This window comes from Loxodonta africana, chromosome 22 (assembly GCF_030014295.1).
Source record: "Loxodonta africana isolate mLoxAfr1 chromosome 22, mLoxAfr1.hap2, whole genome shotgun sequence".
In the NCBI taxonomy this organism is placed as follows: Eukaryota; Metazoa; Chordata; class Mammalia; order Proboscidea; family Elephantidae; genus Loxodonta; species Loxodonta africana.
Window position 1 is genome coordinate 61,003,164 of NC_087363.1, and position 23,420 is coordinate 61,026,583.

The 23,420-nt window shown below is 42.1% G+C and overlaps 1 protein-coding gene across 6 annotated transcripts in view; it reads left to right on the forward strand.

Annotated features, from left to right (window-relative positions):
- Positions 1 to 23,420, forward strand: part of FRMD4B (FERM domain containing 4B) — a 386,589-nt gene that overhangs the window by 295,175 nt on the left and 67,994 nt on the right. For all 6 annotated transcript variants that reach the window (XM_064275017.1, XM_064275018.1, XM_003409793.4 and 3 more), the window contains 2 exons: positions 3,710 to 3,766; positions 4,554 to 4,576. In XM_064275017.1, coding sequence (XP_064131087.1) covers positions 3,710 to 3,766; positions 4,554 to 4,576 — 80 coding nt within the window. The remainder of the gene's footprint in view (positions 1 to 3,709; positions 3,767 to 4,553; positions 4,577 to 23,420) is intronic.

The window sequence follows — 23,420 nt, forward strand, 5'->3', positions numbered from 1 at the left end:
CATGGGGTTTCCAAGGACTACCTGGTAGATTCAAACCACTGACCTTTTGGTTAGCAGCCCAGCTCTTAACCACTGCGCCACCAGGGCTCCGTGAATTCTGGAGTTTTTTTTGTTTTTTTGTTTTTGAGTCTTAGTTACATTCCACCCCAGGAAGTTACTGAAACTTAGTAAATAGTATAATCTGGTTGATCCATTGTTTAGTGAATCTACTCACTAGTCAAGTAATGTTGGCAATCAGTATTAGACATCAAAGTATGTTGCCTTGGATTTCTAGAACAGTGGTTGTTAACTGGAAACCGTGGTGGCATAGTGGTTAAGTGCTACAGCTGCTAACCAAGAGGTTGGCAGTTTGAATCCGCCAGATGCTCCTTGGAAACTATGGGGCAGTTCTGTTCTGTCGACTCCACGGCAGTCGCTTTGGCTTTTTTTGGTTTGGTTGTTAACTGGAGAGTGAGGTGGGACTGAGGGGCATAAAAGAATAGGGAACTTTGCCAAACAGTACAGTCTTCTCTTTCCCTAGAGCAGATCATGATAAGCACCACCCCTCCACTCCAGCGTCACCCCCTCTCCCACCGTTGTGTTGGGAGTATTTACTAGGTGGACAAGTCCCACAGGTGAATCATGTATTTGCCTTCCCACTCTTCTGGAGCTGTCTCAGCCTGGTACGGTTCACGCTTCAGTTCCCCATTTCAGTTCAGCATTTTTAATATTTAATGACCCTTCTAAGGTAGAGAAGTATTTGGCAGCTTCCCTACGCGTATCTGCTTTAGGTCTTTTTATCTGTCTGGCCGAACTTCCATTTGCTAAATTGAAAAGTCGGTGCCTAAAATAGTGTTTAGATGACTCATCAAAAGTTCAGAGGAGGCAAAGGGGGGTGGGCAGTGTCAGAGGAGTTGGCAGTAAATTTCAATTTTTTTTTTTTTTTTGATTTTCAATGTTTCTCAATATTTTTTAATTTACTATTTTCTTTCCACTAAGATTTTAAGACAAGAGATTTGACTTAAACATTTGAGTTCCAGCCCAATTTCAAACTAGAAGAGGTTTTTGAGCACCCCTTTTAGCCCCCGTCTGTCTCCATGAATTTCTTTTTTCTTTGAACTTAAGGAATTTACCCTTTTGACAATTTAATCTTGATCAACACCCACCTCACCTGGTGGATTAAGGGCCTCATCATCTTTCACCGATTACAAAACCACTGTCTCTTGCCTGAAAGACAGAGGGCAATTGATTCCTACAATCGACCTGGCTTCTCTTTGATTTTATAATCTGTTTCTAGAGATTCTAGGCGAGCTTTGAATTCCAAGGCTCTGGGCCTGTCAGCCCTTGAAGCCAAAAACTTTGAAGCAGACCCTCAGCCTCAGGTTTCACAAGGGATGCCTGTATGTTGGCGGATGAAATTAATTTGTTTTTCATTTCGTAGTATAGATGAAACATCAATAATTATCACTGCTGATGTCCTGCCCCGAGTTGTTTGCTTATTTTATGGTATGACTTTTAAAATAATTATTACATTAGTTTGCTTTTGAGAACCCCAGTCAAATCACTTGGAAACCCAAGTGAAAAGCATAATCCTTTCAGAAATCCTCTGGGCACCAGCACTGCTGTAAACCTACCTAGTATATACATGGTCATAAACGATTGAATTATCTTCATTCATGCACTTGGGTTAACTAGGAAACTCTCCAGCTTGGATTCAACAGGGAGAAGGCAGAAAGAAGGAGTGTAGTTTCCAGGCCCATGAGTTCCATGTTCTTAAACACTCTTCATTTTCAAGCACTAATTATGAGGGATTTAGGCAAGGAGGGGCTTATGTGAAATTGTGTTTGCATGCATTAATGCTGACAAGCTAGCATACTACAAAAATATATTTTTTAAAAAATAAAGATCTCCATAACACTCAGTGCTGCAGTATTAAATGATGCAATAATGGTATTCACATATATCACCACACTTAAATAGATGAAGGCTCATGTAAGTATTATTGATAGACACTATACCCCTTGCACACACATACACACACACACACACAAACACTTATGCATTCAGGCTACTGAAAAAGCATTTTTGTTAACCAAGGCCCAGAACTCCCATTTTTCTTTGGGAACTTGAAGGACGAAAAAAAAAAAATGATACAAAAAATGAGTTCATCAAGTTTCAATATAATGGGAGTACACTCACAAACATATATAGGTTTGGCAGAGGATATTTGTACATACGTCATATGTATTCGTATGTGCCACAAATATATCCATGTACATAGTAGAGCACACAGGGGGCACAGTTATGAAAACTTCTTAGCCATAACCAAACACCTCAAGGGACAGAGTCACTGGGCTTGAGGGCTTAGAACCATAGTCTTGGGGAACATCTAGATCAATTGGCATAACATAGCCCCTAAAGACAATGTTCTACATCCTACTTTGGTGGGTAGTGACTGGGGTCTTAAAAGCTTATGAGTGGCCATCTAAGATATTGCTATTGGTTTCTTCCTGTCCGGAGCAAAGAGGAGTGAAGAAAGTCAGAGTCTCAAGGAAGCAATTAGTGTAAAGAACTAATGGGCCACACCAACCACAGCCTCCATTAGCCAGAGACCAAAAGAACTAGATGGTGCCTGGCTACCAATACTGACCGCTCTGATTGGATCACAGTAGAAGGTCCTGGATAGAGTGGGAGAGGAACGTAGAACAAAATTCATATTGATAAAAAAGACTAGTCTTACTGGTCCGATAGAGACTGGTGGAACTCTGGAGACTATGGCCCTTAGATGCCCTTCAAACTGGAATTGAACCCACACTGGGAGATCACCTTTCAGCCAAACAACAGACAGGCCTATAAAGTGAACAATAACTAGAGAACAATCAGACCAGACCAAAAGGGCAGCATTTGGCCAAAAACAAAGTTCAGAAGGCAGAAAGGGGCAGGAAGGATGGGCGAATGGAAATAGGGAACTCAGGGAGGAAGTGGGTACGGCGCTGTCTGTCACATTGAGGAGATTGCAGCTAATGTCAAGAAACAAAATATGTAGACATTGTTGAATTGGAAATTAATTTCCTCTGTAAACTTGCTCCCAAACCACAATAAAATGTTCAGAAAAAAAAAACTTCAATATAAAAAAAAGAATTTTAGTATACTGAGCTTTTGCTGAAACAGAGTTTTAAGCCTTCACATTTTAGCTATAATGGTATGAATATTAATTCAGTAATGTGCGGTTGACACAGAAGTGAATTTATATTTATAATAATGTTCGTATTGTGTGCATACAAAAACAACCATTTTTATAGCACAGAGAAAAAAATTATCTCAGGAAAACACTCAGCAAACTAATCTAGGAAAAATCTGTAGGGCTTAAAAATGGACTTGGAGAGATAAAAATTATTCACTGAGAAGTTGTCTGCATTTTCAGCCTCAAAGTCCTTCATATTTCTTCCAGAATACGGCTCTCTAAGCAAAAATTCCCAAAGCTAATTAAAATGCACGCCCACACGTGCACGCACGAGCGTGTACACACACACACACACACACACACACACTGTGGCTTCCTTTAACCCTCCTTTGGTCTCTCCACCCCCCCTTCCCCCTGCAATGGTATGATCTGCATTGGATTGTAAACTGGAGGTGCCAAGCTGTGACAGCTTCCCCAACTCCACAGCCTTTGGCTGCAACCTAGGGCAGCATTGTGCTCAGTGATGCTTTGCTTTTCCACCCACAGGGCCAAATCGAAGTAGACAGCGAAACCATCTTCAAGTTAGCAGCACTCGTTTTACAGGTAAGAATTTACAAACTGCCTCTTCCTGGCTCCTTTTTGTTTGCTGGTTTTGTTAACTGTCTGTAACTCTGAAACTTTTGCACGGGCCAGTGGCTGGTAGATTTTTAAGCCAGTTTGGTTGTTTGCCAGTGAAAAATGTGAGCCACCGTTTTCTGTTTTGGCATAGTTTGCGTGAGCTGTAGTGAGATATTGTGTGCTTCAACGGCAAATGAAATTCAGAGCTCTCCAAGGGGAAAGAGTTAACCCCGTATTCCTGGAAAAGACCTTCTGAGGTTACTTGATTCTGGAGGTGGCAGTTGTTACAACGGTTGTAATTTTCATTTAAATTTAGTTAACTTTTGAATAGATCACTTCGAGGTTGAGCAAAAGAGCCCTTTAATTATTAAAGGCACCAACGTTTGAAAAACAAAGTCTGTTTCCGTGCTGATTTAAAAAGAGAAAACAAATAGTGCCTGTTGATTTACCTGTGTGAGGTTTAAAAGATCTGAGTCCCGCCTAAAAAAAAAATGCCAAACAGACAGGACTTTGAAACATAAAAAGAGAAAGACTTATTTGTGCCGTTTCAGATGCATTTGTCTGTTCCGTAAACAATAAGAGCTATTTCGTGGACACTGGCTTGTTCTTATCAAGGCCACGTTCTTCTCCATGGCCGTAGGTAGAGGGGTGCTTATGTTAAGGCGCAAACATTCTTCCAGACAAAACCCGGGGAGTTTAATGATCAAGAGTAAAACTCATTGAGCTTGGCATAAATACATATTGATTATTTATCTTTTTTTTCTTTTTCCAGGAAGCCAAAGGAGATTATACCAGGTAATGATCCTTATTCTGATGTTACTGTGCAATATTGCCATAGCTGAATTTAATTAGTGCTGTGATTTTAAATAACAATGGGGGCAAAATCAAAAGGAAGTAAATCCCGGGGGCAGGGAACTAAGATCTCTCCCTTCTTCAAACAGAACCTATTCTTTTTGTGAATGAATCTGGGAGTGTCGCTTTCTTACAATTTTTCAAGCCAGAGTGACAACGAATTGTAGTTAGAAGCCTTCCCAAGTTCTATTTACTGTCATCTGTTAGCAAGATGAAGAGATCTATAAAAAGCTTTGGTAGCCTGTGCTGATTTTTTTTTTTAATTTATAATAACCCTGTGTTTGAAGAGTTGTAACGGATGCTCAAAAAGATTAAATCTATCAGCTGCTTAGTTAAGGGATTCATAGGGGGCTTTCTTTATGCAGCTGCCCCGAAGGGGCCTCACCCTTCATACACTTGACCTGACAGTTGTATTGTTACTGCGAGACACTTGCTGGTTCTAACTGCCTGACTGGCCACAGCACCACAGAGTGTTTACGTTTGAATTCACCCTCTACCTGCTCCACTCAGTCCCTTCAGTGCCATAATTGTAGTGGGAGAAGTAGAAAACTGTTAAAGGAGGAGGCTAGGCTTCTGAACAGAAACAGTTCCCAGGCCAGTGACCCGTGCAAAAGCCTCGCCTCTGCCATGTTAATGTTCGACTCCTGGTAAACTTTCCCCATAGATTATTTACAGATCACCTAGTACTCGGTCCCTGCCAAGTCCTTTGAAAAGTGTGCTCCTTAACGGACTGATAGCAAAAGAATGCCTTCCAAGCTTGAAAACATCCCGTCCGGGAGTGAAGCTTCACCTCAGAAACTACAAACACACCGTAGTCCACCCACCACGTTCTCCCATTGGCTTTATTTCCTACCAAAAATAACCTTTTTTTAAAGGAAGGAGAGATGAGCTGAAGGAATCATAGAAATCAATTAGCACCAATATTTTTTAATTATAAAGTGAAAATGCCAGAGGGAGGGGAAGACTAGTTTCTAGATGATTGGCAAACAACATCCAGAGCTGCTGTATCCTTCACTGTTGTCTTTGCTGGAGGAGCCCTATTTCCTAGGAGATCCTCTATGCAAGGAATGCCATCATTTATGCGGGTGAGTCTGAAGTAGATTTACAAACGAGGCCTTCGGGATCAAGAGCTCGCGCTCTGCAGTCTATGGGTTGCTGAGCTTCCCTCCTCCGCTTTGTCCCTGTGGAACATCAGTCAAGCACGACTGATGCCCTCTGAGCCTCAATTTTGGTGTCAGAGAAATGACAACTACCTTATATAACTGTTGTCATTGTGAGCTTTTGTGCAGTTGGCCCCCCAACTCATGGTGACCCCATGCACAATGGGATCGGACTGTTGTCATCCACAGGGTTTTTCACTGGCTGATTTTCAGACGTAGAGTGCCAGGCCTTTCCTCTTAGTCCACCTTAGTATGGAAGCTCCATCGAAAGCGATTCAGCTTCACAGCAAAGGCAAGCCTCCACCGATAGAGGGGCGCTGGCTGCACGTGAGGTGTCTTGGCCTCGAATTGAATCAGAGTCTTCCGCATGGAAGGTGAGAATTCTGCAGCTGTACCACCACTGCCCTCTTTATAGGACTACTGTGAGAATTCAAGAATCCCTGGTGACTCAATGCATAAAGCACTCGGTTGCTAAACGAATGGTCAGTGGTTCAAACCCAACAGCGGCTCGATGGGAGAAAAGACATGGCAGTTTTCTCCCGTAAAGATTATAGTCTTCGAAACCCTGTGGGACAGTTCTTCTCTGTCCTATAGGGTCCCTGTGAGTTGAATTCAACTTGAGGGCACCCAACAGAGTGAAAATTAAATGTAAGTCAATGTTGTCCAAGGCAGCATCAGGGATGTAGCAAGCTTTCCCTACATTTTGGCTATTACTGTTTATTATGGTGTCATTATCCTGTCTTATCTCCTGCTTACCTCTGGGAAGACTTTTGGGACTAAGCTGGCCCTAAAGAAGTTGTAATAATGTGTTGGGGGAAAGAGGAGAAAGACAAGATAATTTCACAAACCTTCCTTCAGGAAGATTCCTTGCCTGCAGTGGAAGAAGGTATAGAAATGACATGCTTGTGGTATCCCACACATTTTTGCTCTGGGATTTCAAGTTTAGTGACTTAGTCTGGCCTAGCCTAATCCAGTCCTTGCCCTTAACTTCAGCTTGTTCCCAGTGGTTCTCTGAATGAGGATGAGGCTGAAGAAGGGGAGAACACAAGTCTGAAATTGTCTATACCATGCTGAGGAGTAGAAAGAACAAGCGATTGGGAATCAGACAAATAGCAGTGTGACCTTGTGACAATGAGCCATTTATCCTTTCTGAGCCTCGGTTTCCTCATCGGTGAATTGAGTTCATGAAAAATGACTATCCAGGGTGATTTTCAGGAGGGGATTAGTGAAGGGGAAAGGCTGTGTAAATCATCAATTGTTTCATGAGCATTGGTTATTGCTAATAAGGGTGAAAGCAATGATGGGGCATATGAACCTTTGTCACCAGGCTTATTATGAAGCAGGATTTGGTTCACGGCTATCACCACCTCCCCATCTGGCTTCCTCCCCTCCTGAACAGAGGGGATATTTTTCTCCTCCAAAATATTGTTATACAAGTAATTTTAAAAATCAGGCAAAATAAAAATACCATGAGGCAACGCATATAGTTGTTAGAGCAAGGACTTTAGAACCAGGCCTGTTAAAACCCTGCCGTCAATTCCGACTCTTAGGGACCCTATAGGACAGAGTAGAACTGCCCCACAGGGTTTCTAAGGCTGTAATCTTTACAGAAGCAGACTGCCACATCTCTCTCCCATGGAGCAGCTGGTGGGTTCAAACTGCCAACCTTCTGGTTAGCAGCTGAGCACTCTGCCACTGTGCCACCAGGACTCCACTAGGACCAGGCAGCCTCATTCATATCCCAGGCCTGCCACTTATTAGCTGTGTAATCTTAAGCAAATTCAAACCCTGTGAGCCACAGTTTCCTCATCTATAAAATAGGATTTCTAATAGTAACCCAACCCAGTGCCGTCGAGTGGATTCCGACTCATAGCGACCCTATAGGACAGAGTAGAACTGCTCCATAAAGTTTCCAAGGAATGCCTGGTGGGTTGGAACTGCCAACCGTTTGGTTAGCAGCCGTAGCACTTAATCTCTACGCCACCAGGGTTTCCTAATAATAGTACACACCCCATAGTATTGCGGTGAGGAACAAGGTAAGATTTGTAAAGTGCTGAAAAAATTCCTGCAGTAAAAATAACCTGTCAAATGGATGGGCGACCCTTCTGTTGTTAAAATATGAGTTGTTTCCCTTTCTTTTGCTGGTGTAAGTAATACTGTGATGAACATCTTTGTGTATTTGAGATTGTCCTTATTTTTTTCAGGTCACTTGTTTTCTTAAATCAGGTTTCTTAGGTGAGAAGGGCATTTTCAAGCATAGGGAGATTCCTCAGAGGAGCCAAGTGCTGAAATGGAATTTATGTGTGTTTGGTGCATGTAAACTTAAATTCTAGAAAATTCATTACTTAATCCAATAAACATCTACCGAACACCTAAAATGTGTCAGTGCCAGTCTAGGTGTTATGGGTGCAAAGGTAAAGACTGCAGGGGCCCCTCCCTCCAGGGAGTTTGACATTCTATCAAGGGCTACCTCAGTGGCAATTCCAGATTCCACTTTTCCGTTCATTTCCATTAGTAGCTGTAGCTCTTGTCCTTTAGAATTTCTCTGAATTTTCTCACTAAGGTATAAACATTGACCAAAAGATACCCCCCAAACACCTTCCTAGACCAGGGCAACAGGGCTTTTTCAGTTAAAACAATGATTTAACACCTAATTCTAAAAGCCTGCTTTGATCGGCCACTTGTGAATATACCCCTCTGTCTTGAGTTCACTTATTTCCAAAGCTGAAATCCCCAGCATCCCAGCCTCCAGGCTAACTCCTCTTTCACTGTCAGCCCTTGAATTACTACCATCCTCTTGAATCATCTTTGAGGATTTTCCCCTTCCCACTTCCCACCCTTCCAGCCCCCATCTGTCAGACAGCTCCCTCCTTTCCCTTTTCTTTATCAGAGCACTAGTCTTCTCAGCCCTCATTCTTATCCATTCAAGAAAAGTGTATGTGGATACTATTTATTTGAGCTAACAATTAAGTGCTTACTATGACATTGTTCAAAATCATGCCTGATTTCATTCAATCCTCACCACAACTCAAAGAGGTAACCCATTGCTTTCAAGTCAATTCTGACTCATGGTGACCCTGACAAAGTAGAACTGCCCCACAGGGATTCCAAGGCTGTAATCTTTACAGAAGCAGACTGCAAACCACATCTTTCTCCTGCAGAGCAGCTGATGGGTTCAAACTGCCAACCTTAACCAATGGTTAACCATTGCCCACCAGGACTCCCCATCATACACTGTTGTTAGTTATTAGGTGCCATCGAGTTGATTCCGACTCATACCAACCCTACAGGACAGAGTAGAACTTCCCCATAAGGTTTCCAAGGCTGTAATCTTTACAGAAGCAGACTGCCTCATCTTTCTCCCGTGAAGCGGCTTGGTGTTCAAGCCCCTGACCTTTTGGTTAGCAGCTGAGTGCTTAACCACTGCACCACTAGGACTGCTTTCATGGCACACTGCTGCCTACATAATCTGGGAGTTACCTTCCTAAAACAGACTTGATCATTATTGTTTACTTGTTCAAAAAATCTGTTACAGTTTCTCATTGCGGACAGACACCCACACCCCAACACCTCAACCTGGCATTCAAGGCCCTACTTGATCTGGCATTATGAGTTTTAACCTCCCATACTCTATTGTCCATACTTCTAAATATCTGTCCATTCATCTCTTCTTTTTGTTTTTCCTCCCACATAAACTGAAAACCATTTGCTGTCAAGTTGGTTCCAACCCTTGGTGACCCCATGTGCATCAGAGCAGCACAGTGCTCCATGGAGTTTTCAGTGGCTCATTTTTCGGAAGTAGATCACCAGGCCTTTCTTCCAAGATACGTTTGGGTGGACTCGAACCTCCACCACCCAGGGACTCCTTTCCCCCACATATCCTTTGCTATTTTGCCGTCATGGCTTTGTTCTAATTCTTCTACCTAGAATGCCCTTAAAAACAGCAATTCTCCCCTTCTTATTTTGCTTCCTGCCACATTTCCTAAAGTGAAGATTATTTTAAGCTAACAGTATCATAACCCATAGGAAGCTTTGCTCTCTGAAAGTTAATTAAATAGTGGAGTGGAGACTTCCATTTTCTTTAAATAGTTGACAGTCTGAATTTTTAAGTCAGCCCTTAAACCACAAAGATAAGCTACTCCCGGTAACACAACACAGACAAACTCCATGAATTCCTGAAAGCTGACAGGGCAAGGAGACAGGCTTTATCACTGAGCCAGCCACAAATAAGCTTGTAAATGCAAAGCGTTTTTGTCTTTGTTTTTTTTAAGCCCTGAAAAATGGAAGTTAGCAAGTAACCGTGTGGTCAGGGTGCTCCTACTTAGAAGAAAAAGTGAGCTGACTACATTTTACAATTCAGGGCTGGGTCAGAATGAGAGTATGTTCCTACCAACTTCAATTGGGAAGGAAATCATCACAACGTTCACAGCCTTGCGTCGAAATGTGGCTGTTTCCCATGGGGAAAAGGAATTTGTTTGGATGTTCTGAGAGTAGTTTCTGAAGGAAAAAGATAGTCAAAGACATTAAAGAACTTCGCCTCCTAGTTCTTACACGTTAGGGCACCGAAAGCTCAAAGTTATAATTCCATTTCTAGAGCCTTTAAAGTCAGTTTAAAAAAAAAAAAAACTCATTGCCATCAAGTTGATTCTCACTCAGAGACCCTCCCTGTAGGACAAAGTAGAACTGCCCCATAGGGTTTCCAAGGAGTGGTTGGTGGGTTCCAACTGCTGACCTTTTGACCACTGCACTACCAAGGCTCCTTAAAGTCAGTTAACCCAGAACCCAGTGCCATCGAGTCGATTCTGACTCATAGCGACCCTATAGGACAGAATAGAACTGCCCCAAAGAGTTTCCAAGGAGTGCCTGGTGGATTTGAAGTGCTGACCCTTTGGTTAGCAGCTGTAGCACTTAACCACTACACCACCAGGGTTTCCAAAGTCAGTTACAAGAGTGAAAATAACAGCTTCCATGGGCTAGGCACTGTGCTGAGCACCTACTTCTCTGGCATCAACTGGGAGGCCATAGTGAAGACAGGAACTCTGGAATCTAACCATTGGGGTTCAAACACAGGCCCAGCCACTCTGAGTAATTTATCTTACTTCTCTGGACCTCAGTTTCTTTGTAAAATAAGGGTATAAAGAAGTACCTATATCATAGAACTGTTTGCTAAGTAATCCATTTAAAAATGTTTTGACATAAATGTTGCATAGTGTTGTTATTATGTTTAACCCTTACGACAACCCTATGACCATAGACACTATCATTATCCCCATTTTACAGATGGGAAGATTGAAGCAACCCACTTACAAGTGCTTTTACATAAAATGTTATGTAGTATTATTAACATTATCATCATTTCGTGTAACCTTCATAACAACCACGTGACCACAGGTGCTATTATTATCCCCGTTTTGTTGTTAAGTGCCCTGTAGTTGATTCCGACTCATAGCAGCCCCATGTGACAAAGCAGAACTGCCCCATAGGGTTTCCTATACTGTAATCATTTAGGAGCAGATCGCCAGGTTTTTCTCCCATGAAGCCACTGGCTGCTAGCCAAAAGCCAAGTGCTTAACCACTGTGGCACCAAGGCTCCTTATCCCCACTTTACAGATGGAAAAATTGAGCTTTGGAGTGGTTAAGTGGCTTGCTGGTGTTAAAAATAATTAAAACTGAAAGAAATTGTAACATAAGGTTTATTCTGAGCAGTTTTTCTACATGCCTATAGGGATACCATTCTGATTCCAAAAAAAAGTAAATGAGTCGAAGTAGGCTAGTTATGATGAGGCTTAAAAAGGGAAGAAAGCCAAACCAAACCTGCTGCCCTCGAGTCGATTCCGACTCATAGTGACCCTATAGGGCAGAGTAGAACTGCCCCATAGAGTTTCCAAGGAGCGCCTAGCGGATTTGAACTGCTGAGCTTTTGGTTAGCAGCCGTAGCACTTAACCACTATGCCACCAAGGTTTCCAAAAAGAAAAGAGGAGGGAGAAAAATAGAAGATCAGCCATTGGCTAATCTTAACATGATTGATTGAACCCTGCCCCACCCCCTTTTACTAATATCAGATCACAGGGTGGTCTCCGGCCCACCTGCAGCCACGACACCTTTTGAACAGACTTCCAATAGGAAAGAAAGGATTAGCAACTTTGGGTGAAAAAAGCTGCTGGTGGGATTAATTTTGGGTCAGGAATTTTTTTACAGTTAATATTTGGCTTCATGGGTAAGAAAAACCTTAAAATCAAAGTAGGATGTCAGTTATTAATTTTTCTCTTTGACACTGCCTAGTTCACAGAGCTAAAGAGTGGCATATCTGGGCTCCAGACCTCACACCATTTGCCAGTCTGGAGTCTCCTTTTTGGTATTCCAGCACAGATTTGTAAGAATCATTGCTATCTTTATTGGCAGAATAAAGAAATCTGACTTGACAGAAATTGAACATTTCAGTGTCAGGCTGGAGCTGTAATGCGAAGTGGTTAAGAGCTATGTGTGCTAACCAAAATGTAGGCCACTCAAATCCACCAGCTCTTCCTTGAAAACCCTATAGGGCAGTTCTCCTCTGTCCTATAAGGCCACTATGAGTCAGAATCAACTTGAGGGCAACAGGTTTGATTTTTCATTTTTTGTTTTATTTGGGGCTGTGGGGAGTGGTCCTTAATGAATCAGCAATATGCTTTTGTGGAAAAAAATCCTTGAGAAGCAGCTTTTTTCTTTACCTATAAGATGACTGTATTTAGAGGTTGAACTTAAAGACACAGACAAGTTCTTTTGTAAATCAGCTTCGAGCATTGCTGTTTTATTTACTTATAATAATTTATAAGTACTTATAAATGTGTCTTAGTAATCTAGAGCTGTTATAACGGAAATACCACAAGTGGGTGGCTTTAACAAAGAAATTTATTTTCTCACAGTCTAGCAGGCTAGAAGTCCAAATTCAGGGCATCAGCTCCAGGGGAAGGCTTTCTCTCTCTGTCAGCTCTGGAGGAAGGTCCTTGTCATCAATCTTCCCCTGGACTAGGAGCTTCTCAGCACAGAGACGCTGGGTTCAAAGGACGCAGTCTGCTCCCCAGGCTGCTTTCTTTGTGATAAAAGGTCCCTGTGTTCCTCTACTCAAATCTCTCTTTTATATCTTGACAAAGATTGGCTAAAGACACTATCTTATAGATCTCATCAATATAACTGCCACTAATCCATCTCATTACGTCATAGTGATAGGATTTACAACATATAGGGAAATCATATCAGATGATAAAATGGTAGACAGTCATACAATACTAGAAATCATGACTAGCCAAGTTGACAGATGTTTTGGGGGGACACAATTCAACCTATGACAAAGTGTTAGGCCGTTTTACATGTTCTATAAATATTAACTCATTTAAACATATTTTTAACCTGTGGAGCCCGGGTGGCGCAGACGTTAAGAGCTTGGCTACTAACCAAAAGGTCAGCAGTTTGATTCCACCAACCGCTCCTTGGAAACCCTATAGGGCAGCTCTCCTCTGTCCTAAAGTATTGCTATGAGTTGGAATCTACTCAACGGTGATGGGTTTGGTTTGTTGTTGTTGTTTTATCAGCCTCTGAGGTTAATCCTATTTTTCCCATGTTACAAGCAAAATTAAGAAACTTGGTGTGACATTATAATTATTTATATTACCGTATTATGGTTTTAACGTTTCTCAATGTTAGCATTTCCATTTTATAGATGGAAAAATTGAGCTTGGGAGTGATTGAATAGCTTACTGTTGTTAAAGATAATCAAAACTCAAAGAAAGTGACATTGACCAGATGCTGAGTTGTTATGTTGAAAAAAACAGCAAAACCAAGAACAACAATAGCAACAAAAAATCGGTGACTGTGGACAAATAAATTTGGGAAATAGTTGGTTAAAAGTTGAACAGAGTGGAAATACAGGGTGGAGAGAAGGAGTGTGCTGTCTCATTAGGAGGAGAGCAACTAGGAGTATATAGCAAGGTGTATGTAGTTTTAGTATGAGAAACTGACTTGAGTTGTAAACTTTCACTTAAAGCACAATAAAAAAAAAATTTTTTTAAAGAAAGAAATTTGTAAAATCATCATATGAATGTCTGTTTGTGTTGGCCAGGGCCAGCTACAAAATGTACAGCCACAGTATAAAGCGAAACTATGGGATCCCTTATTCAAAAAAGCAGGGGGAAATACTGATGAATAAAGTACTAAACTCTGGAAAAAAAGTCAAACAGAGTTCACCAAGTTTTCTTCAGTAAGCTTTCAGTCTGCTCTTGTGCACAGTGACTCTCCAAGAAGAGGATAGGTAGGCAGCACTTTCTATATTTATTTGGCCCTAATGTCTGGAGAGAAAACCCTGGTGGCGTAGCGGTTAAGTGCTATAGCTGCTAACCAAAAGGTCAGCAGTTTGAGTCTATCAGACACTTCTTGGAAACTCTATGCGGCAGTTCTACCCTGTCCTATAGGGTCCCTATGAGTCGGAATTGACTCGACAGACGTGGCTTTGATTTTTTTTAATGCCTGGAGGGGAAACCCTGGTGGTGTAGTGGTTAAGTGCTATGGCTGGTAACCAAAAGGTCAGCAGTTTGAATCCACCAGGCAGTTCTACTGTGTCGTATAGGGTTGCTCTGAGTCGGAATTGACTCAACAGTAGTGGGTTTGTTTTTTTTGGTTTGGTTTAATACCTGGAGATGGGTGCTTCAGTGGTAGAATTCTCACCTTCCGTGGAGACCCAGGTTCATTCCCGGCAAGAGCACCTCACGTACAGCCAACACTAGTCTGTCGGTTTTCAGGTTTCAGCAGAACTTCCAGACTAAGATGAACTAGGAAGATAGGCCTGGCGATCTACTTCCAAAAATCAGCCAGTGAAAGCCTTATGGATCACAACAGTCTGATCCCTAACTGATCATGGGATTGGGGCATGACCAGACAGTGTTTTGTTCCATTGTGTGTGGGGTCACCACGAGTCAAGCACTGACTCAATGGTAGCCAACAGCGGCAACAATGTCTGGAGCATCTTGCCGGACCAGTATTTCATGGACTTTACGTTGTGAAACATGAGTTTATTATTTACCAAAAACTCAAGGTTAAAATGTGTTTAAAAGATACACAGTTTTGAAAAGCCTATTTTCTGTCTCCCTGCCACATTCATTACTTGCCTCGGTTTTAATTTCGTTTACTCTTAGGCAGGGTGAATATTCCTCAAATTCTGGACGTACGCTATCAGAAGAGGCTTGATTTGAAAAGAACCATCCGTCTTGTAGCGTGGGCATTTTCCTCACCTCTTCTAAGCATAGAGTATTAGGGATGCCCAGTATTATGTATTTGAACCCCTTCATTTTGTAGCTGATGAAATGAGGCATGGTGTATGTACGGCAAAGCAGGTGGATGAGACAGGTCCCCAGGTCTCCCTGCTATCTTAAATTTACTATTTTAAAAAACTTACACCTGTACAAAGAGGCCTCCATGGATCTTTGCTATCCCTGGCAAGGAAGGCTGTGAGGGACAGCAGGCAGTGTTGTGTCAGTGGGGTGGCCCCAGTCTAGTACCGGCCCCTTGCGGAGACAGAGTAAGAGTGAGAAACCAGGAAGTGAGCAGCACTCTTTGGTGCCCTGGGAACAACGTATCTTTTTCTCAGCGCTCAATCACATTCATTCGTGTAGATTAAGTGCCTACAGTGTGCAAGAAACTGGACTGACCATGGGCTGTGATGGCAGACAGGGGTTTCCAGTCTTCCTTTTGTTGCTGAGCCATGCTCATGCCACATTCTTTAGAGGAGACACTGGGAAAAAGCATGGACTTTGAAATCAGACAGATGTGAGCTTAAGAGGAGCCCTCCTCATCTGCTGGCTGTGATCTTGAGCCAGTTTGGGGCTGTCTAAGCCTAAAGCCCCAAAGCCCCTTATCTTTAGGAGATTTGTTGTGAGGATTCAGTGAGATAAAGCGCCTTGCGGGGTACCTGGCACAGAATGGAGCCTCAGGGCTTGTGAGTTTGACTCGTCTTCTAGTCCCCTTTAGTATAAAGATGCTTTTTGTTGTTGTTGTTAAGAGTCCCTGGCCTCCAGGTAGTTAATTATATTCCAACCATTCATGGAAGCAGAGTCAGAGAAGGGTATAGGAATGTGGGATGGACATCAAGTTCTTATTCTAAAGTTTTACATCTCAGCTATGAAATTTAGTCCTTCAGCCCAGTATTTACATTAAAAATATTGTTGTAGGTGAATGTTTATTGGCATGAAAAGATGATTGCAATACAAATATATTATGTGGAAAAAGTAAAAATATATATTGTCCTTTTTTGGTACAAAAACATGTATGGCAATGTATCACACACACTACATATATAAAAATCACTCTCTAAACTTTTTTCCTTATGCAACCCCATTAATAAAAATATGTCAGCATCCATTCTCAATGTATATATACATATATATTTATACGATTATAAACCTATTCCAAACCAAAACCCAAATCCGTTGACATACAGTCAATTCCTACTCAGGGCAACCCCGTGTATCACAGAGTAGAACCACCTCATCAGGTTTTCTTGGCTGTAATCTTTATGAAAATAGGTTACCAGACCTTTCTTTCACAGCTTTGCCAGGTACGTTTGCACTGCCTTTCAGTTAGTGGTAAAGGGCAAACCATTTGCGCTACCCAGGGACTAAACGTCAATAGGAGTTCCGATATTTTCTTTCTACATGTCCACAGGTCTTCCTACCATGGAGACGGTCTTAGAATTGTTAATATCATAGGTTCTGAGTTTGGGCAAGCTGAGCTTGAACTCAGATTCCAACTGTCATTAGTGAACAATCTTAACTAATCTACTTACCATCTCTAAGCCTCAGTTTCCTCATCTGTAAAGAGAGATAATTATAGGTCTTATCTGAATAGCTGGATTCGGAAGAGTGCATGGAACAAGGGATAGCGTTGCTGATGTCAGATGGATCATGGCTGAAAGCAGAGAATACCAGAAAGATGTTTACCTGTGTTTTATTGACTACGCAAAGACATTCGACTATGTCAATCACAACAAATTATGGATAACATTGCCAAGAATGGGGATTTTAAAACACTTAATTGTGCTCATGCGGAACCTATACATAGACCAAGGGGCACTTGTTCAAACAGAACAAGGGGATACTGCATGGTTTAAAATCAGGAAAGATGTGTCTTTTCAGCATACTTGTTCAGTCTGTATGCTGAGCAAATCATCTGAGAAGCTGGACTATATGAAGAAGAACGCAGCATCAAGATTGGAGAAACACCCATTAACAACCTGCCATATGCAGATGACAGAACCTCGCTTGCTGAAAATAAAGAGGACTTGAAGCACTTACTGATGAAAATCAAAGTCTACAGCCTTTGGTAGGGATCACACCACAACATAAAGGAAACAAAAATCCATACAAATGGACCAATAAGCAACATCATGATAAACCGGGATAATGCTGAAGTTGTCAAGAATTTCATTTTACTTGGATCCACAGTCAAGGCCCCTGGAAGCAGAAGTCAAGAAATCAAACAACATATTGCATTGGACAAAACTGCTGCAAAAGACCTCTTTGAAGTGTTAAAAAGCAAAGCTGTCACCTTGAGGACTAAGGTGTACCTGATCCAAGCCATGAAATTTTCAATTGCCTCACATGTAAGGGAAAACTGGACAATGAATAAGGAAGACTGAAGAATTGATGCTTTTCAATTATGGTGTTGATGAAGAATATTGAATATACTGTGGACTACCAGAAGAACGAACAAATCTGTCTTGGAAGATGTACAGCCAGAATGCTCCTTGGAAGTGAGGATGGTGAGACTTTGTCTCACATACTTTGGACATGTTATCAGGAGGGACCGGTCGCTAAAGAAGGACATCATGCTTGGTAAAGTAGCAGGTCAGTGAAAAAGAGGAGGACCCTCAACGAAATGGATTGACACAGTGGCAGCAACAAAGGACTCAAACATAGCAACAATTGTGAGGATGGCGGAGGGCTGGGCAGTGTTTCATTCTGTTGTACACAGGGTCACTATAAATCGGAAATGACTCCACTCCAAGACACCTAGCAACAGCACCTGATAGTGTTATTATGTGGGTAAAATGACACAGTGCCTGATAAGAAAACACTTTGTGTACTGCCAGGTTTACAGTAAAGGCAGGAGAAAATTAGCTGTGATTATTGTTATCGTTACTAACAGTTGTCTCAGGACAGTGAGAATAGAAATATTTAGTTTTTTCTTTTTTGAACATCAGTGTGTTTTCATTTCTCTCTAGTGAAAATAGAGTGCTTTTTGGGTCTTTTTTTTTTTTTTAATGTCATTTTATACATTCAAAAAACTCAGAGCTTAGCATGGTGACAGCTCCCAAGCACCATATATTCTTGTGATACAAGTCCATGATTCGTGGAATATTACCCACTTTGCCTAACAGAAATTTCCCAAACCAAGGCTTCAACTCTTTCACCACCGCCCCCAGCAAGCCAGTGATTCCCGCAGCAGAGGGGAGCCCCCAGTCAGGCCCTGCTGGTTCACAGTGTGCAGCTGCCCACAGAAAGGAGGTGCTGTGGGCCTGCGACGGGCTCACTCCGTCTTGGGGCTCAGGTGCACCCAGCTGGCTAGGCAGAAAGGAAGCAATTAAGACCGTGGAAACCTACCGGGGAAAAAGCTGTTGGTGGGGTCGACTTCATAGAGCCCGTGACCTGAGCAGTCACACGGGCCGATGCTCCGAAGGGTCTCGGGCTTGGTTTGATGCTGTTCTGTCACCACCTTGAAGTTCTGAAGAATTTCTGAACACTTGACTCGGCGTCTTCACATTTTGGTGTGCCCTGCAAATTATGTATCTGGTCCTGGCTCTGACAACTATAAGACATTGAGAAGGCCTGGATGTTGAATGGATTATTAAAAGGATTCCTTGTATGAGGGACATGGTATAATTTGGAAACTGGTAAGGGTGATTTTTTGATTGTTGAACAATGTGATGAACACAATGATTTCACGTCACCGCCGTGTGCACGTGAAGATCGTTGAAATATATTTACCACAATAAGAAAAAAAAACTATATTCGATTAAAGAAAAAAAAGGAGTCCTTTTGTAGGTATCTAAAGAGGATCTCCTTTGAGAATGGGACCCACTCAGAATCTGCAAACCAGCTTTTCCTTATACTTGATTGGGAACCTTCTTAACCCTTTCTGATGCTAATATGTATTACCGCACAGGCCTGAGGCACAGGGAGTAACTCCTAGGGCTGTTACAGGATTAAGAGAGAAAATACCTGTGAAACTAAACCCTAAACCCACAGCCTTCCTGTCCATTCCAACTCCTAGCAGCCCTATAGGAATGGGTAGAACTGCCCCATAGGGTTTCCAAGGCTGTAATTTTTATGGGAACAGACTGACACATCTTTCTCCCATGGAGCGGCTGGTATATTCGAACCACCGACTTTTTGGTTAGCAACCCAGCACTAACCAAGTGCTTAGTTCAGTGCTTGGCATTACTCCAAACTTGTAAACTATTTTGCTCTTAAGCTTCTAGAAAAGAAAGCTTCTACCTGTATTTGAATAGAAGAAACTGCTCTCATTTATGTTAATAGTTCTCAACAGTTTACAAAGCTTATTTTCAGAATATTATCTCCTTTGGACTTTAAAATGACCCAGCAAGGAAGGAGGTTTTGTCTCCACTTTACAGAAGAGAAAACCCAGGCCTAGAACAACCAGTTAATGGCCATGTGCAGCTAGGAAATGAGGCCATTGCACTTCACAGCTTAAATATTTTACGTTTCAAAGCACTTTCATTTCACAGTTTAAATATTTGTTGTAAGTAAACAAGAGCGAAAACAAACACAGATTCTCAAGTTAGACCTTAATACATGTTTAAACAGCTATTAACACCGCGGTGGGGATCAGGCCTATGCAGAAAGCGGCTATCTTGTCCTATTTGGGTTCTTAGTTTCTCTCTCTGCATGAGTAAACCAGGCCATTAAGCCCATCACAGCTACTTGGTAGTAAAACGAAATGCCGCCCTAATTGGGCTGAGATATTTGCCTCTTTATTATTTGGGATGAATAGAAAGTAGCATGACATGTGATGCCATGAGACACGGGTGAACATCTTCCGCTCCATAAACTGCAAACCATCCTGAGTCTGCCTGAGCCAGAGGGTGGCATTGTGGGGGACTAATTCTACAAACCCTCACTGGTAAACATTTCAGTTCCTTTTGGTGTGGTTCCAGAAACACTGAGAGTTTAACATAACACATATTCAGCCTTGTTATCTCTGCTCAAATGGCTACCGGGGTTAATCCAGTTTTTGTGTGATCAGGAAGGGCATGTTTTGAGTCACACATGCAGGAAGAAGGGATAGAGCTTTGGGGCTTTCAAGTTGACCATAAATAACCTTTACTTGGTTAGTAGGAAACTTAAGGTCCCTGGGTGGCCCAAAAGCTTTGCACTGGGCTACCAACCAAACCACTGGTGGTTTGAACCCACCCAGCAGCGCTGTGGAAGAGAACAGGTTTGGTTTTTGGGTAATAGGAAATTTGCCGGAAGAGGGACAGATTTCTTTGACTTTTCATTCTTTCTTTTGTAGAAAAACCCTGTCTGTATTGAGTTTTTCTTTTTCCATGTGCCATTTTTGTAACTCTAGGCTTTGGTAGGTAGGTTTCTGTGACAGGTGCATTATTTTCATTTTAAATATATATATAATTTTTCACGTTAATCTGTTTCCCAGCAAAACTCCTTTCAAAGGGGTTGTGTTCCTACCAGGTATTAGAAGAACTGAAGGTTCAAAGTAGACAGTATCAGAACCTGCAAGAGAGTTGGCTAATGTTTAGAAAAATCTTTCTTCACCTTTTCAATCTTACTAGAAATTCTTTAGACTTTAAAAAAAATAGTTCAACAATCGATCCCCCATCAAGTATGCAGATGGGCAGAGTAATTTGTTCTGTAAAGAGGCCACAGACAACTAAAAATGTAATGATAAAGGGATTCTAGCTGAGACGACACCGTTTCCCAGAATGCATGCAGGTTCTTGCTCTAGGAAGCGCCTTTTCTAGGGTGCTGAAAGGAGAGTCTGACACGAGTTCCCTGGATTGGTCGTGATGTGGGAAGGGCAAGTTTCAAGACTGAGTTTCCACTGGTTGCTGTGGCTTCCTTCAAGCCAATCCCCAAACTGCTTAGAACTTGGAATTTGGCCAGTTGCTTCCAAAGTTCTCTTCCAGCACAGCTTCTTATCAACTTTTAGGGTTGCCAGATATAGCAAATAAAAATAGAGCATGTCCATTTAAATTTTAATTTCAGATAAACAATGAGTGGTTTTTTGTTTGTTTGTTTGTTTTTTAGTATATGTATGTTCCAAATATGTTATTATTTGGCAACTACCTAGGTCAGCCATTGAGGATTCTAATCAGTGGTAATAACCCACCACCAGCCTGGTCTGAGAGCACTGGGGACAAAGTGTTTGGTAAAATCTTTGGTGTATGCTGCAATCAAAAAGGAGGGAACACATTTATTATACATATGCAGGTGCCTTCCTGGCAGTCTATTGTAATCTTTCCAAGAACCCATGAGACAGGTCACTGTTTCTATTTTTTTTAATAGACTGTATTTTTAAAGCAGTTTTAGGTTTACAGGAAGATTGTGCAGAAAGTACAGAGTTCCCATATACCCCCTCCTTGCACATTATTTCTCCTATTAGCATCTTACATTCCTATGATACATTGGTTACAATTAATGAGCTAGTAATGAAACACTATGATTAACTGAAGTCTGTAGTTTACATTAGGGCTCACTCTGTGTTGCACAGTATCTGTTGGTTTTGACAAATGCATAATGTCATGTGTCTACCATTACAGTATCCTACAGAATAGTTTCACTGCCTTAAAAGTACACTGTGTTCCACCTATTTCTCTCTCACCTTCCCCTCTGACTCCTTGGCAACCACTCATCTTTTTGCTGTCTATAGTCTTGCCTCTTCCAGAATGTCGTATGGCTGGAATATACAGTATGTAGGTTTTTTTTTTTTTTCACTTAACAATATGCATTTAAGATTCTTCCATGTCTTTTCTTGGCTTAATAGCTCATTTCTTTTAATCACTGATTCATATTCCATTGTATGTTTGTACCACAGTTTGTTTATCCACTCACCTATTGAACAGCATCTTGGTTGCTTCCAGTGTTTGGCAATTATGAATAAAGCTGCTGTGAATATTTGTTTATTCCTATTTCTATGATGAGAACACTGGAACTCACAAAGTGTAGTTTGTCTAAGACCACAGAACTCGTAGGAACACGGAGATCTGGGACTGACTCCAGTTCTAAGTCCCAAACCCTACTATTGAAATCACAGGCCTAGGGCTGGTTGGGTGGTTGCTTGCTCAGTCTCTTGCTGTGTTTCAAAGTGTATGAGGGCTCTGGAGTGGGGTAGCCTGATCTAAATCCTAGCTGCCCGTGTCCCAGCTCTGGTGAGATAGCCTGTATCTAAATCCTTGCTGCCCATGCGCCAGCATCGGTGAGACTGTGGGCGAGCTGGATGACGTCTCTAAACCTCAGTTTCCTTATCTGAAAATTAGAAATAATGCCTCTGTCTTGGATCCCTGTTAGGATTAAATAAATTCATATATGTAAAATGTCAGGCGCTTGTCTGGCATACAGCAAGTACCTAGGACATGGTAATTATCACCATTTTTGCTGCCCACCCAAAACCCAGTGCCGTCGAGTTGATTCCAACTCATAGTGACCCTATAGGACAGAGTAGAACTGCCCCATGGAGTTTCCAAGGAACACCTGGTGGATTCGAACTGCCAAGCCTTTGGTTAACAGCCGCATCACTTAACCACTACACCACCAGGGTTTCCTTGCTGCCCACGTGTTTAGCTTATTTTTTATTTTTGTAAGAAGGAAGGCATATAGAATTAAAAAAAAAAAAAAAAATCTGTGGGTCTTTTTTAAAGCCAGAGGGGTTTCTTTCATTGTTCTGAGAAAGAGGAGCTGAGAGGTGCTAGGAGCTGGGAACAAGAGCAGCCTAGAAATGCATACTCACACCTGAACGCTGGTGAAGGACAGCTCCTTTTGTCAGGGTGACTCTTGGGCTGACAACCCCCGGAAAAGCTGCCTCTCCCACCTTTCCAGTAGGGGGCGTCCCTAGCTTCAGCCTGAAGGAAGGAAAATGGCTTCTGTAATCCTTTCAAGGAGCCCTGATGGGTCAGTGGTTAAGAGATACGACTGCTAACCAAAAAGCTGGCAGTTCGAATCCACCAGCTGCCAGTTGGAAACCCTACGGGGCAGTGCTGCTCTATCCTGTAAGGTCACTGTGGGATCGCTGTGAGTCGGAATCCACTCGACGGCAATGGTTTGGGTTTTTTTGTTTGTTTGTGTTTTGTTTAATCCCTTGAATTTCCTGTTGTTTTTGAGTGCTGCTCCGTGGATTCTGGACTCATAGCGAGTCCATCTGACAGAGTCGAACTGCTCCGTAGGGTTTTCTTGATGAAAGGTGCCCTGGTGGCTTACCGGTTAAGCGCTCGACTGCTAACCGAGAGGTCGGCGGTTCGAAACCAACAATGCTCCGTGGGAAAAAAAGACTTGGCAGTCTGCTTCTAGGAAATCCTGTGGAGCAGCTCTGCTGTATCCTATAGGATCACTATGAGTCAGAATCGACT